The 12,009-nt window shown below is 28.0% G+C and overlaps 5 protein-coding genes across 5 annotated transcripts; 3 read left to right on the top strand and 2 right to left on the bottom strand.

Moving 5' to 3' along the window:
* Window positions 1-858: 858 nt before the first annotated feature.
* GO595_000455 (nitroreductase) lies at window positions 859-1,752 on the bottom strand (the record flags this gene model as incomplete). Its single annotated transcript, XM_067917689.1, has 1 exon — window positions 859-1,752. The coding sequence occupies one exon, from the start codon at window positions 1,750-1,752 to the stop codon at window positions 859-861; it is 894 nt and encodes a 297-aa protein (XP_067779443.1).
* Window positions 1,753-2,178: 426 nt separating this feature from the next.
* Window positions 2,179-3,021, top strand: GO595_000454 (uncharacterized protein; the record flags this gene model as incomplete). Its single annotated transcript, XM_067917678.1, has 1 exon — window positions 2,179-3,021. One exon carries the CDS (start codon window positions 2,179-2,181, stop codon window positions 3,019-3,021), a length of 843 nt encoding a protein of 280 aa, XP_067779442.1.
* A 671-nt stretch (window positions 3,022-3,692) lies between these two features.
* GO595_000453 (uncharacterized protein) lies at window positions 3,693-4,322 on the top strand (the record flags this gene model as incomplete). The annotated part of the gene is made up of 1 exon (XM_067917667.1): window positions 3,693-4,322. One exon carries the CDS (start codon window positions 3,693-3,695, stop codon window positions 4,320-4,322), a length of 630 nt encoding a protein of 209 aa, XP_067779441.1.
* Window positions 4,323-4,859: 537 nt separating this feature from the next.
* Window positions 4,860-5,825, top strand: GO595_000452 (uncharacterized protein; the record flags this gene model as incomplete). The annotated part of the gene is made up of 1 exon (XM_067917656.1): window positions 4,860-5,825. The coding sequence occupies one exon, from the start codon at window positions 4,860-4,862 to the stop codon at window positions 5,823-5,825; it is 966 nt and encodes a 321-aa protein (XP_067779440.1).
* A 3,954-nt stretch (window positions 5,826-9,779) lies between these two features.
* On the bottom strand, window positions 9,780-10,379 carry GO595_000451 (leucine-rich repeat domain-containing protein; the record flags this gene model as incomplete). The annotated part of the gene is made up of 1 exon (XM_067917645.1): window positions 9,780-10,379. One exon carries the CDS (start codon window positions 10,377-10,379, stop codon window positions 9,780-9,782), a length of 600 nt encoding a protein of 199 aa, XP_067779439.1.
* Window positions 10,380-12,009: the final 1,630 nt, after the last annotated feature.

Genomic DNA, 12,009 nt, shown 5'->3' with positions numbered 1-12,009 from the left:
CAATCAAGTACATTCACAAATACATTTATTAATTCAAATACATTTTCATCATATATAAGTTTCACACATTCATTTATTTTAACAAATATTTTATTATTTACACAAACATTAAGTATTTATATTTCATATTTTAATTCATTTATTATTACGAATATCAATTCAACATTTATATATATTTCAAGAACATTTATATATTATGATTATACAGTTATTATTTATTCACAATATTTCACATTTTATTCTAATTTTTATATTATTAATGAAAATAATGAAAATCAAAATGATGATCAAACATATAATTATATTATTATTGGAGTATTGATAGGAATAATAATAATTATTCTTGTTATTGTATTGCTTATTATATTATTAATTCGTAATCGAAAACAAGGAAATAAAGATGAAGAAGAAACTGAATATGACGTAGAAAATTTGAAAGAAATGAATGATTTTACTATTGAATATTCAAGGAATAATATTGAAGAAGATCCATTTGTGAAAGATTTCAATGAAGATAATTTTAATTTTCACATATAATTTGAAATTTTTATTCATCTATGAATCTGTTCTCTAAAACATTTGAATTGCATTAGAATTTTTTGTCTTTCCTTTAAATCAAATAAATAAAATTAATTTTATTCATACTTTTGATATACAAATTAAGAGATAAAATCAAAAACAATTTCCATTTAAGACACAACAAATCCAATATTTTATTTATAAATTTTCATTAATAAGTTCTTCAATTGAGTTTTACATTAATTCAATACATAAACACAGTAAATTCACTAATTTATATAAGATGGATTACAAAAACATTTTTTTTAATGATTTTATTTTGAAATCAAATAAATTACGCTACTCAATAAACTCAACGAATTCCGATATATCTCTTCTCTTAGATCTATTTCTTGGTAATCCATATCCATAAATTAATACGGCGCCAACACTTTGTGTTTCACTTAAGCTTAATAATTCTTCGAATTCTTCTCTATGGAATGCACCAATCCATCTTGACTGTATTCCATATGATTCTAACACAAGTTGTGTATGTGCACATGCGATTGTTGTATCTTGAATTGAAAAGAAATTTTTTCCTTTTTTACCATATTTTCTAGCTGAAATTTCATGTTCGATTATAAATATGATTACCCCTGAACCAGCTTTAACTTTTTCTTGAAAACACGCTTTAGCTACTTTTGCAATTAAGTCTTTTTGAGTAATAACTTTGATGGAATATGACTGAAGATTACCTGCAGATGGAGAACGTTTGGCAGTCTCCAATGCAGATTTAATGATGGAAAGTGGAACTGGTTCCGGTAAATATTCATTTGGGGAAAAACGACGTTGGAATAATGATTCAGCAGCAACTTGATCGGGATGTTTTGAATTTAATTGGAAAATAAAATTATCGACACTAGTACTAAGTTTGGTTATTGTAGGCCAATTTATAGAAATTGGGTATAGATTCGGATTAAATGTTATAATACAATTAATAGATAGCTCTGATGCAAGATCAGAAAGTGATTTTTTGTTTGTGGCAATATGCGCACTATGAATAATTGATATCTGTGATAACATTTCATGAACAGCATAACTTTCAGTTTCATCTTTAAGCATAATGTATAAAATTAAATTGATATCTTCTGTTGGAATTCCTAGAACACGCTGAAACGTATTTTTTATAAGAGAAAAACATGAAAAGTGGTTGGGATCTAAGTTACGGAAATAACCTGGCATAAGAACATTCATTTTTTTAAATGATCTTAACGTCCTACAAACCTAATGCAACAAAAATTATTTGATGAAATCTGTTTATTAAAATTTGATCGTGAAAAAGGATCTCATATAGTTAAAAAATACACGGGAGGCTATGGTTTTGATAATCAAGAGCAATATTTCATTGCGTGTGCTTTTCCAGAAAATCCAAATTCAACCATCAGAAAATGTATACACTCCTTTAACATCGGACTTAAATCATGTTATGCGTACTCATTTTTTCATAACAATGAACTATGTTCAATAACATTTTGTTCACCATATTTCTTAACAGCTCAATTTTTAAAGTTTTTGCAAGCAGTTTCTAAGTTACCTATTAGCTCACCAGAAATTTTATATACACAAGTTTGTGAAATGTTATCAAAATGGGATTTTGATAATCAAATTTTTTCAATTCAAATGCCAAATGAAACTCTTAAACTTTCTTTAAGTGCCTCAAACAACGTCCTTTATAAGTCTTTCAATCCTATAAAATGGCTTGGTCCCAATGCGGATCTTCAACAAATCTGGCATGCTTTATTATCTAATAAAGGTATTCTTGTCTATGGATCCAACGCATATCATGTTTCTAATGCTATTTTTTCCATACTTTCACTTGCTTCACCTGTTCGATACGTTGAAGATTATCTGATTTATACAAGACTTGGAGATCCACGTTTTGCCGAAGTTATTGAAGGTTCACGTAAGTATAAAGTTGTAGGGACCACGAATATTCTTGCTCTAGAACGTTGCAATCAGTTTGAAGTCACTATTATTCTTCCAGAACGTGTACAAAATCCGAATAAAAACTCTAGTAATGAAATACGTAATAAAATCGAAAAAAGAGAAACGCGTCTTTTAGGTAAAGTATTAGATATTATAGATAGGAAACTTGAAACAGATCCATATTTTAGTTTATTACTTAAGGAATTTAGTGTTGTTGATTTATATAACTTACAACCAAAAAAGAAAGAATCAAAAAAATTAAAATTCGAAGAAATTCTCGATTTTATGAAAACAAAAACTTTCATTTCTTGGAGAAAAAAAGTCGTGTTCAGAAGCACATTAAGAGATGGATTCTTATCAACACCTCCAGATAAGGCTATAAATGAAAATAATCCAATAGTTCTAAAAAAGATGTTAAAAATGGTAAAATATCTAATTAATAAGAATAAAGAAGATTTACATTTCATTGCTGTGTTGAAAAAACATAAGCATATATTAAAGCAAATGATAAAAAATAAGAATATACATGCGGAATAAATATAAATTTATAAATAAACATTTATAGAAATAATATATGAAAAAAATGTTTAGCATTTCTTGAAATATTATTTTTGTGAAAGAAAATTTCATCAAAAGGAATAGAGACCGTTAACGAAATACGTTAAAATCAAAACAGATGCTTGCGTACATAAGATTCGCAGATCAAAAAAAGCCAATCAATATGAATGTAAAATGTGGAGTCGCTATAGAATATATTCGGAAATGCGCAAACCTAGATTCTTCTTTGATTTTGGATTTTTGTGATAAAGATGGAAGTGTGAAATTGTTGAGACAAAATCTTACATCTTATGCAACTTCTTACTTGTCTTCAGGTGAAACATACTATTTAGTTTCAGCAAAAGAAGAAGGAAAACATTTTACATATACACTTCAAGCTACATTGAAACCAGATGAAACACCTTTTGACATAAAACCCACCAAATTAGATAAAAGAGAAACGAAACGTCCACCTCCAAAACTTTCACCAAAGGTTAAAAGACCCAAATAAATTAATGAGAATATTGTTTAATAAAATAACATGAATAATATATCCCATTTTTCAGTGCGATTAAAATAAGTAATTTAATTTATAAACATATGTATTCGTTAAATTTTTTTCTGCTTCTTTGCAAGAAATACCGTTAACATATTTGGCGGTTTTGACAAAAATGTCAACAACCAACCAAATCAACGAAGGATATTCACCAATCTTCGAAACAACATTAACAGTAAAGATAATGAACGATGAAACGCAAGAAAAGATTTTTAAAGAAGAAATTTTGCAAATATTAATTAAACAAAATGATGAATCTCTTGAATCTGTTCGTTTCCAATTATATGATGAAACACAACTAGATTTTCTTTTCGAATCGAGTTATTTCGAAGAAGACTTTCAAAAAATGAAAGAAAAACAAGATTTAGAGATTGATTTTATGGACTTTCCAAATGTAATACGTCAACTACTTAACAAGATTAACATTGATTCTAAATCGGCTGCCATTAGTCAATACAAGATATCATTAACAAATATTGATGATAACGAAGATGAAGAAGAAACATATGATAGCAACGAGAGGAAGTTCTTCCTTAAGATTTCACAACGTCTTGAGTTTTGTACAGTCGAACTCTTCAAAATTGTTTTATCAGAATGTACACCAGATCGAATTGAAAAAGTTGCACAATATAGATATAATCAATTAGCACAAAAGTTAAAGGCTATTCAGATTGAGTACAATGATTTTTACAAACGTGTTCAAAGGCAATCACCAAAGGCACTGGTGGATTTCAAGCAACCATGAAATAAACGTTCATTTTCACTTTTTGATAAATGTTTGATACATCACTTAATGATTCACTTCAAGTCCAACAAGACCAGCAGAAGAAAAAGATTTGAAGGATTTAGTAATGCTTTAAATGAGGATAATGAAAATATTTTCAAGCTTGAAAATGATGCAAAAATTTATGAACAATTATCTCTTTTTGAAAAATTTCCAAATACTTTGGAAGAACAAAAAAATATCATGTTAGAAATCCTTGGTATTATTAGTAATTATTTACAAAATGATGAATCTTGTTTAGATCAACATTTCTTATTTATTGTCAACCAAAAATTGATCAATATTTTAATTAACACTGATGATATCGATCTCATCGGGGGCATTCTTCGTTGTCTTTCAGATATAGCTGCAATTTTACCTTTAACCTCTTTAACTGATTATTGTAATAATAATTTTATAGAAAAAATAATTTCAATTCTTGAAAATGCTGAGGGCGGCATTAAGTTCAGTTCACAATATCTTATCAGTGATTTAGTGCAATTTGAATCATTTTTTAAAATGATAAATATGAGTTATTGGATTCGTCTCACAGATAGAGTAGAGTATCCTTTTGTTCTAACTCATCTCTTACACTCTATTGCCGAATTTCCTTTAGAAATTCCATTAGACCAATATCCATTTTTAGTAGATAAAGCACTATTTATCACTCTTCAAAACACAGATCCAGACACAGTTATACCCTCTGCCATTTCTATTTCACAAATTATAAATTTTTTATGTGATGAAAAAAATACACTTGTTCTTAACCAAATTATGCTTGTTATTGAAAAACATGGAATTGGGAACATATATCCTTTAATTAATGTCCAAGAAATATCATCAGGCATCTTCCCATTGATAATGTCACTTCTTCTGCTCGACTTTTCCTATCGTTTCGGTTTTGAAACCGATTTCAATCCAATTCAACGTAGTGAAATGTGTCAGTTTTTGTTTGTATCGCCTGAAATGTTTAGTGAAATCGAAAAAGTTCTTTGGAACCAACAAAACTTCACTGATGAATACCTGAATAACATATTACAATTCCTTATAAAAGTTGCTGAGAGATATCACGACATTCCTGTTAATATTTTAAATATGGTTATCCAAATGGCAAAAGATAAATCTTTCACATTCAAATGTCATACAGCAGTTTTGGTTTCGTTGGTAATAGATGATATCATAGATAGAAAGGAATTCGATGATTTTGAGTTTTTTGAAATGTTGGTAGATCTTATTATAGGAAATGCTAATGAAATCATGGATAGATTGTTAGAATGTTTTTGTTCTTTGGTTGGAATACCTGGAGGTCCATATGGTAATTACTTGATTACAAAAATGGATGTAAATGGATTTTTCCAAGCTCTTGAAGAAATTAGAGAAACAATGGGATCAGAAGAAATTGATGAGCTTGCAGCAGATGCAGAGAAATTAATAAGGGATGAGCTTCCAAGGCCTTATGAAATGGTTTATTCCGAGGAATATTAAAATGTTTTTAAAAGAACGTTTAAGGTTCGGTCAGCGACCGTTTATTTTGAATAAAAGTATAATCAAATGGGATGTTGTTTTTCTGCTGGACCAAGGAACAGAGATCAATATCAAAGAGACGATGTTGATGTGTATGTCCCTCCAATCATTTCTACAAATGATGTTCATTCTCCAAAAATATTTGAACCTGAATTTTCTCTCGAGAAAAAAGATAATAACGAAATAGAAATCAACATAGAGGATATACCTAATAGGAATCCTCAATCAGACTTAAAATTAGCAGATACTCAAAGTGATAGTTCTTCAATTGATCAGGACATGATACAGAAATTACTTGCAGAAGTTGATACGTCTGGTTCATCCGACTAATACGCGTGTTATTTTTAAGGAAAATTTTACAATAAAAAAAATCAAAATTGTATAAACAATTATTTTTACATAAATATAAGTATACATTAAGTTCCTTTGTGTCAAAAATTTGTTATCTTTGATTCATTTTCTTGCGGTTTACGATGTTTGATATATCTGCATAAATAAGTTCTCTATCATTTCTCCTCAAAAACGCTTCTGCTTTTTCTATTTTCTCTGTGTTATATATTTTCTTATTTGTCATTGTCTTCTTTTTTGTAGTATTTGGTGCAATTGCATTTTCACGTTCTTTTATTTCTTTTGTTAACTTTTTTCCGATAATTTTTTCTTTTTCGATTCGTTCTCTTTCTTCTTCTTCTTTTATTCTTATTTGCTCATGTTCCAACGCCATTTTTTGCCTAATACTTTGATTACGTAATTTTGTAGCTTTAGTTTCAGTTGGATCGAAAATATTTTTTGTTCTTTTTGTTGAACTTTTTTCTTTAAATGTTCCCTTTCCATGAGGAATTTTAATGTTCTTTTCTTTATTATTAATGTTTTTATTATTAGATCTTGTTGGATAGCTTTGTTGTATTAGTTGTTCAATCTTTACTTTTCGTTTGTGATTAGCTAATTCGAATTCTTCATCACTAAAATCAAAGTTTTCTATAGTTTTGTGCGGAAAATGAGGAAGTTCACTTTCGTCTGTTTTGTTTTGTTTAGTGTTTTTTGTTTGGAGTTGTGGCATTGCTTTAACATTACTTTCTTTTAATGCTGTCTTTATGTTAGCATATTCTCTTGGACTATTTTTTGGTGATTTAGTATGTTCTGTCTCTTTAACATTACTTTTTGTTGTTTCATTAGTGTTATTTCTGATGGTTTTCTTTGGCTCAATGTTTTCTTTGATATTACTTTTTGATGTTTGTTTAATAACATTTCCTTTTTGGTTAGTTTTTAGTGATTTATTATGTTCCGCTTCTGTATTTTCTTTTATATTACTTTTTGATGATTTTATATTATTATCTTTTTGATTTGTTTCTATGTTTTTATTTGTTTGATTATTCAGATTATTTTGCTCAATTTCAGTGTTTTCTTTAATACTATTTTCACTTTTTATTGATGTGTTTTGTTCTTTTTGATTATTACTTAATAAGATTACACTTTCTTTTATATTACTTTTTGTTGTATTATCATTTGATATTTGATTAATACTTTTTTCATTATCATTAATTTTTTGTTCTGCTCCGTTTATACTATTAACTTTAAAATTATTATTTTCGACTTTCGTTTCTTTATTAAAACTATTTTTTGATTTGGAAATAGATTTTTGGAGTTCGTTAGATTTTGTTTTATTATCAGAACTCAAATCGCTAACGAATCCATTACTCGAATCTGTTTGTTTTGATGATGATTTACTATTACTTTTTACTGAAGAAGCAGAGAAAAAATCAAATGAAAAGTCTTCGTTTTCTTGTTTCGACTCGCCAGAGGAATATGAACTACTCGTGTTGATGATACTTTTACTCTCTTTGGTACGATTGAGTTTGCTAAGAAGTTGTTCAACCTCGATTAACTTTAAATTGGAATTAGTGGAATGATATGGTTCAATTGTTTTGAGCAAATCTGTGGTCGAAAAGTCTTTTTCTTGACTTTTGCTCTTGGAATCAGATAAGCTTTTAGGGAGTATAGATGAAATTTTGTCATCTGCAGAAATGTGTATGGTTTTGTCAAGTTCATCCTCATCACTAAATTGAATATCATCAATGCTATCCGATACTTTGCTGGTTGGTTTATTGTCTTTGTGAATTGAGGAAATTGATGTGCCTTTTGGTGATTGATTTGTATCAGATAATATAGATTCTAGTAAATTTTCTGTGTTATATTTTTGGCTAGGAGATTTCATTAATGAGCTTTTAATACTCGAAAATGAGATTGTACTCTTTTCTTGATTTTTGTTATCTTTTGTATCTGTATTAAGATTCTTTTTTGAATTACTTGGAGATGAAAAATCAAGAAATCCTGATGTTGATATACTTGATATTTCTATTTGACTTACACCAGAATCTTGAAATTTTCCATTCATCTTTGTGTACGTTTATGTGACTTAAATAAAAATTCTCAAAATTTTTGACATCACTCGAAAAAGTCAAATGTTTCCAAATGAATTTTCTTCAAGATCATCTTCGAATTCCCATAATGAAATTCATTTGCAATATTTAGAAAAAATTAATAAGCAAAAAAAGGAAATTGAAAAATCAAAAAAAAATCTTGAAAAAAGTTTTTTTAAAGCAATAAATAAACTTTCCAACACTAACATTCATTCAAGTCTTAACTCAATCACCCACAAAACGAAAACAAAAGATTTAGGTTTTAGAAAGAGTTATACAAATCTTTCTTATAATGATGATGAAATTTTTGTTTTTTCAAGTCAAAGTGAATCTTCCGAAACATTAAACAATTCATCAAATAATGATTTTAAACCTAACGTAAAATCAGGAAAAAACAAAGGAAAAACTTTTTTTCAAAATCGTTCAATCATAAATAAGAATTTTATCCAAAGTTCTAGTGATGAAACAGATTCGAGTAATGAAACAACTTCAAGTGGTAAACAAGGGACTGAGGGAAATGAAGATTTGTTTTACTCTGAAAGTGATTCATCTCTTGAAAACATCACACTAAATAAAAATAACAAAACAAAAACAATATCAATAAGCGATGAAATAATCGATAACATACTTTTTTCAGATTATTCATCAGATAATGATTCGACCAGTAAGTAAATTAGAAACAAATAAACTTAGCAGCATTGGCATTGATTTAGTATTTAATTGGTTGTAAGCTAGCAGCAAAATTGTATTAAAATAGGTTCGACAGTACGAATTTTAAATGTTATTAATATTAAGTAAATAAAATTTTTTATTTAAGTAGTAATTCATCTATTATTTATATTTTTTCGTTTCATAAATAAGTGCTGAACAAAATATATATTGATGTATAATAAAATGCATACGAAGAAATTGTATTTAATTTCAGACCAAATATAACTGTTTGAAGTTCTTCACATTCACTAATGAGATAAAAGTAGAAAAACTTAAAAAATTTAGTGAAACTTGTATAAGTTTTGGAAGCTATGAAAAATTTTCATTTTTTTTTTTAATGAAGACGGAATAAATATGGATTTTTTATAAAAAATTCATCAAGGGAAAGAAATTTATTGTTTGTTAAACATTTACTACAAAATCATCAAGTTCCACTAGATTTTTAGTCAATTTTTCATAATCATGTAATACAGAAAGTTTTAAATTCTCCTTAGAAAGAAGGTATTGGAATTTAAATGGAGGAGGATATAATAATTGTTTTTAAGTACGAAATAATGCTTCCCATTATGGTAAACTGGTTCTCATTGGTTACGCTGAAATTGAAATCAAAAACTCAATTATCAACAAAAATATTTCCAATAGTTTCCATTTTGTGTTTCTTATTTGATGTTTCACAATATTTCTGTATAGATAAATCATTAAAAACATAGCGAAGAAAAAACGATTCTTTATCTAAATAAAACAAATTTAATATAAAATTTTAAGCTTTTACTCATGGGATTTAATATTAATATGTCGTCTGACTGTATGTCGGAGGTATCGCTGGCTGTGCATATTGCGGATCATATGCATAACCTTCTTCAGGAACTGCATATTGATAATCATAACATTTCTTTGAAGAAGATGAGGAAGAAGACGAAGATGAAGACGACATTAATTTTTTGCGATGTCTATAAGTGATGACTAACATAATGCCAAGGATAATAAAGAAAAGCGCGAAGCCTCCAACTATACCTCCTATCATTGGAGCATTTGAATTAATATCATCATCCGATTTCTTTGAATAAGTTCTTTTTGGCGGACATTCTCCAAAACCTTTTGTTATAGTTTTGCCACAAAACTTTTTATCTGTGTAAGAGTCAGAGACGTAATAAGTTTTAGCATAAGGACCGAATACATTTTTTCCATATTTTGGTGATGAAGTTCCATAATAATAAATACATTTAAGTGAATCTGTTTTGTAAAATGCTTCAGCTCTAATCTCTGTAACTCCTTTCCCGATATATACTGTAAATAATTCTGTACATTCATAAAATGATTGATTTCCAATTGTTGTAACTGTATCAGGAATTGTAATTGAGGTGATTTTCTCACATTTTCTAAACATACCAACCGGAATTGTACTTGTTTGACTTTTAATATCAACTTCTTCAAGTTCTGAACAAAAAGCAAATGCATATTCTCCTATTGTGATTACGCTATAAGGAATTTCTATTTTTTCAAATGATTCACAATAAGCAAATGCATACTCGCCAATAGAAGTAACTTTTTGAGTAATATTAAATTTTTTAAGTTTTTTACAAGAATAAAATGCATAATTTCCAATAGTTATAACTGAGTCTGCAATATTAATTTCTCTTAAATTAGAACATCCATAAAATGTATTTGTTGGAATTACAGCGATATTTGCAGTGAAATTAATTGTTGTTAAATTCAAACAACTTGCAAAAACGCCAACATCAAAGTTTCGTATTGTTGATTCAATTGTTACAGTTTTAATTAGAGAACAAGATGAAAATGCATATTCAGATAATGTTACAACTGAAGAAGGAATTGTAACATGTTGGATTTTCATACATTGAGAAAATGCTCTTGATAAAATTGTTGTTAATGAATTATGAAATTCGACTGATGAAATTGGTGTGGAATAAAATGCCGATGCACCAATTTCAACCAAATTTTTTCCAAATGTAACTGTTTGAAGTTTTGTGCATTGATAAAATGCATAAGTACAAATGGTTTTAACTGAATCAGGAATCGAAACTTCTTCTAATTTATCGCAAAGATAAAATGCATGATTCGAAATGTTTTCAAGATTTTGTCCTAAAGTGAGATGTATCAAACTTGTGCATTGTGAAAACGCATATGAATTAAGTGATTTAAGTAAACATTTTTCTGGAAATGTAATGCTTTTCAATGAATAACATATAGTAAAACAATTTTTTCCAATTTCTTTGAAGTTTTTGCCAAAGGTGACTGAAAGAATGTAACTCCAATAAAAGGCACGTTCTCCAAGTTTTTCAAGAGAATCAGGAAAAGTAATATCGCAATTACCGATATGATAAAATGCATTTTCTTCAATTTCTCTAATGCCATTACCAAAATGAATATTTCTTAGATTCATACATTGATAAAATGCTCGATATCCAATTTTTTCAAGTGAATCAGGAAAAGTAATATTCGACGCACTGATTTCATAAAATGCTCGTCCTCCAATCTCTTTGAGACCACTACCAAAATGTATATTTACTAAACTCGACCGATAAAATGCACCGAAATCAATTCGTTCAAGTGAATCAGGAAAAGTAATATTAGACACGCTGGTATAATAAAATGCTTCACCACCAATACTCAAAACATTACGATCAAATTGAATATGTTTTAATTTTGTACATCGATAAAATGCTTGGTATTCAATATACATAACATTTAATCCAAATGTTACACTTTCAAGTATAGGCCATTGACAGAATGCTAAAGTTGCGATTTTTGAGACAAAATTACCAATAATCAGATATTTTGTCGTTGAGTTATAAGAAGTATAATCACCATAACAAACAATATTAGGACTATTTATCGTAAGAGTATCAGTTGCACATACAATGCTTGCGACAAACGAAAAAAGTACAAACATTTTTCTGATCAAGAATTGAGATAAAATTGAATGAATCATGAAAATTGAGATAAGTTTTTTGGACGGTTGTCTGTATATTCTATCAAACTCCTAAATTGAGAAA

This window comes from Histomonas meleagridis (assembly GCF_020186115.1).
Source record: "Histomonas meleagridis strain 2922-C6/04-10x chromosome Unknown contig_10, whole genome shotgun sequence".
NCBI classification, from domain to species: domain Eukaryota; phylum Parabasalia; order Tritrichomonadida; family Dientamoebidae; genus Histomonas; species Histomonas meleagridis.
The sequence above is the reverse complement of the archived record's forward strand: the minus strand, read 5'-3'. Positions and strand labels throughout refer to the sequence as shown.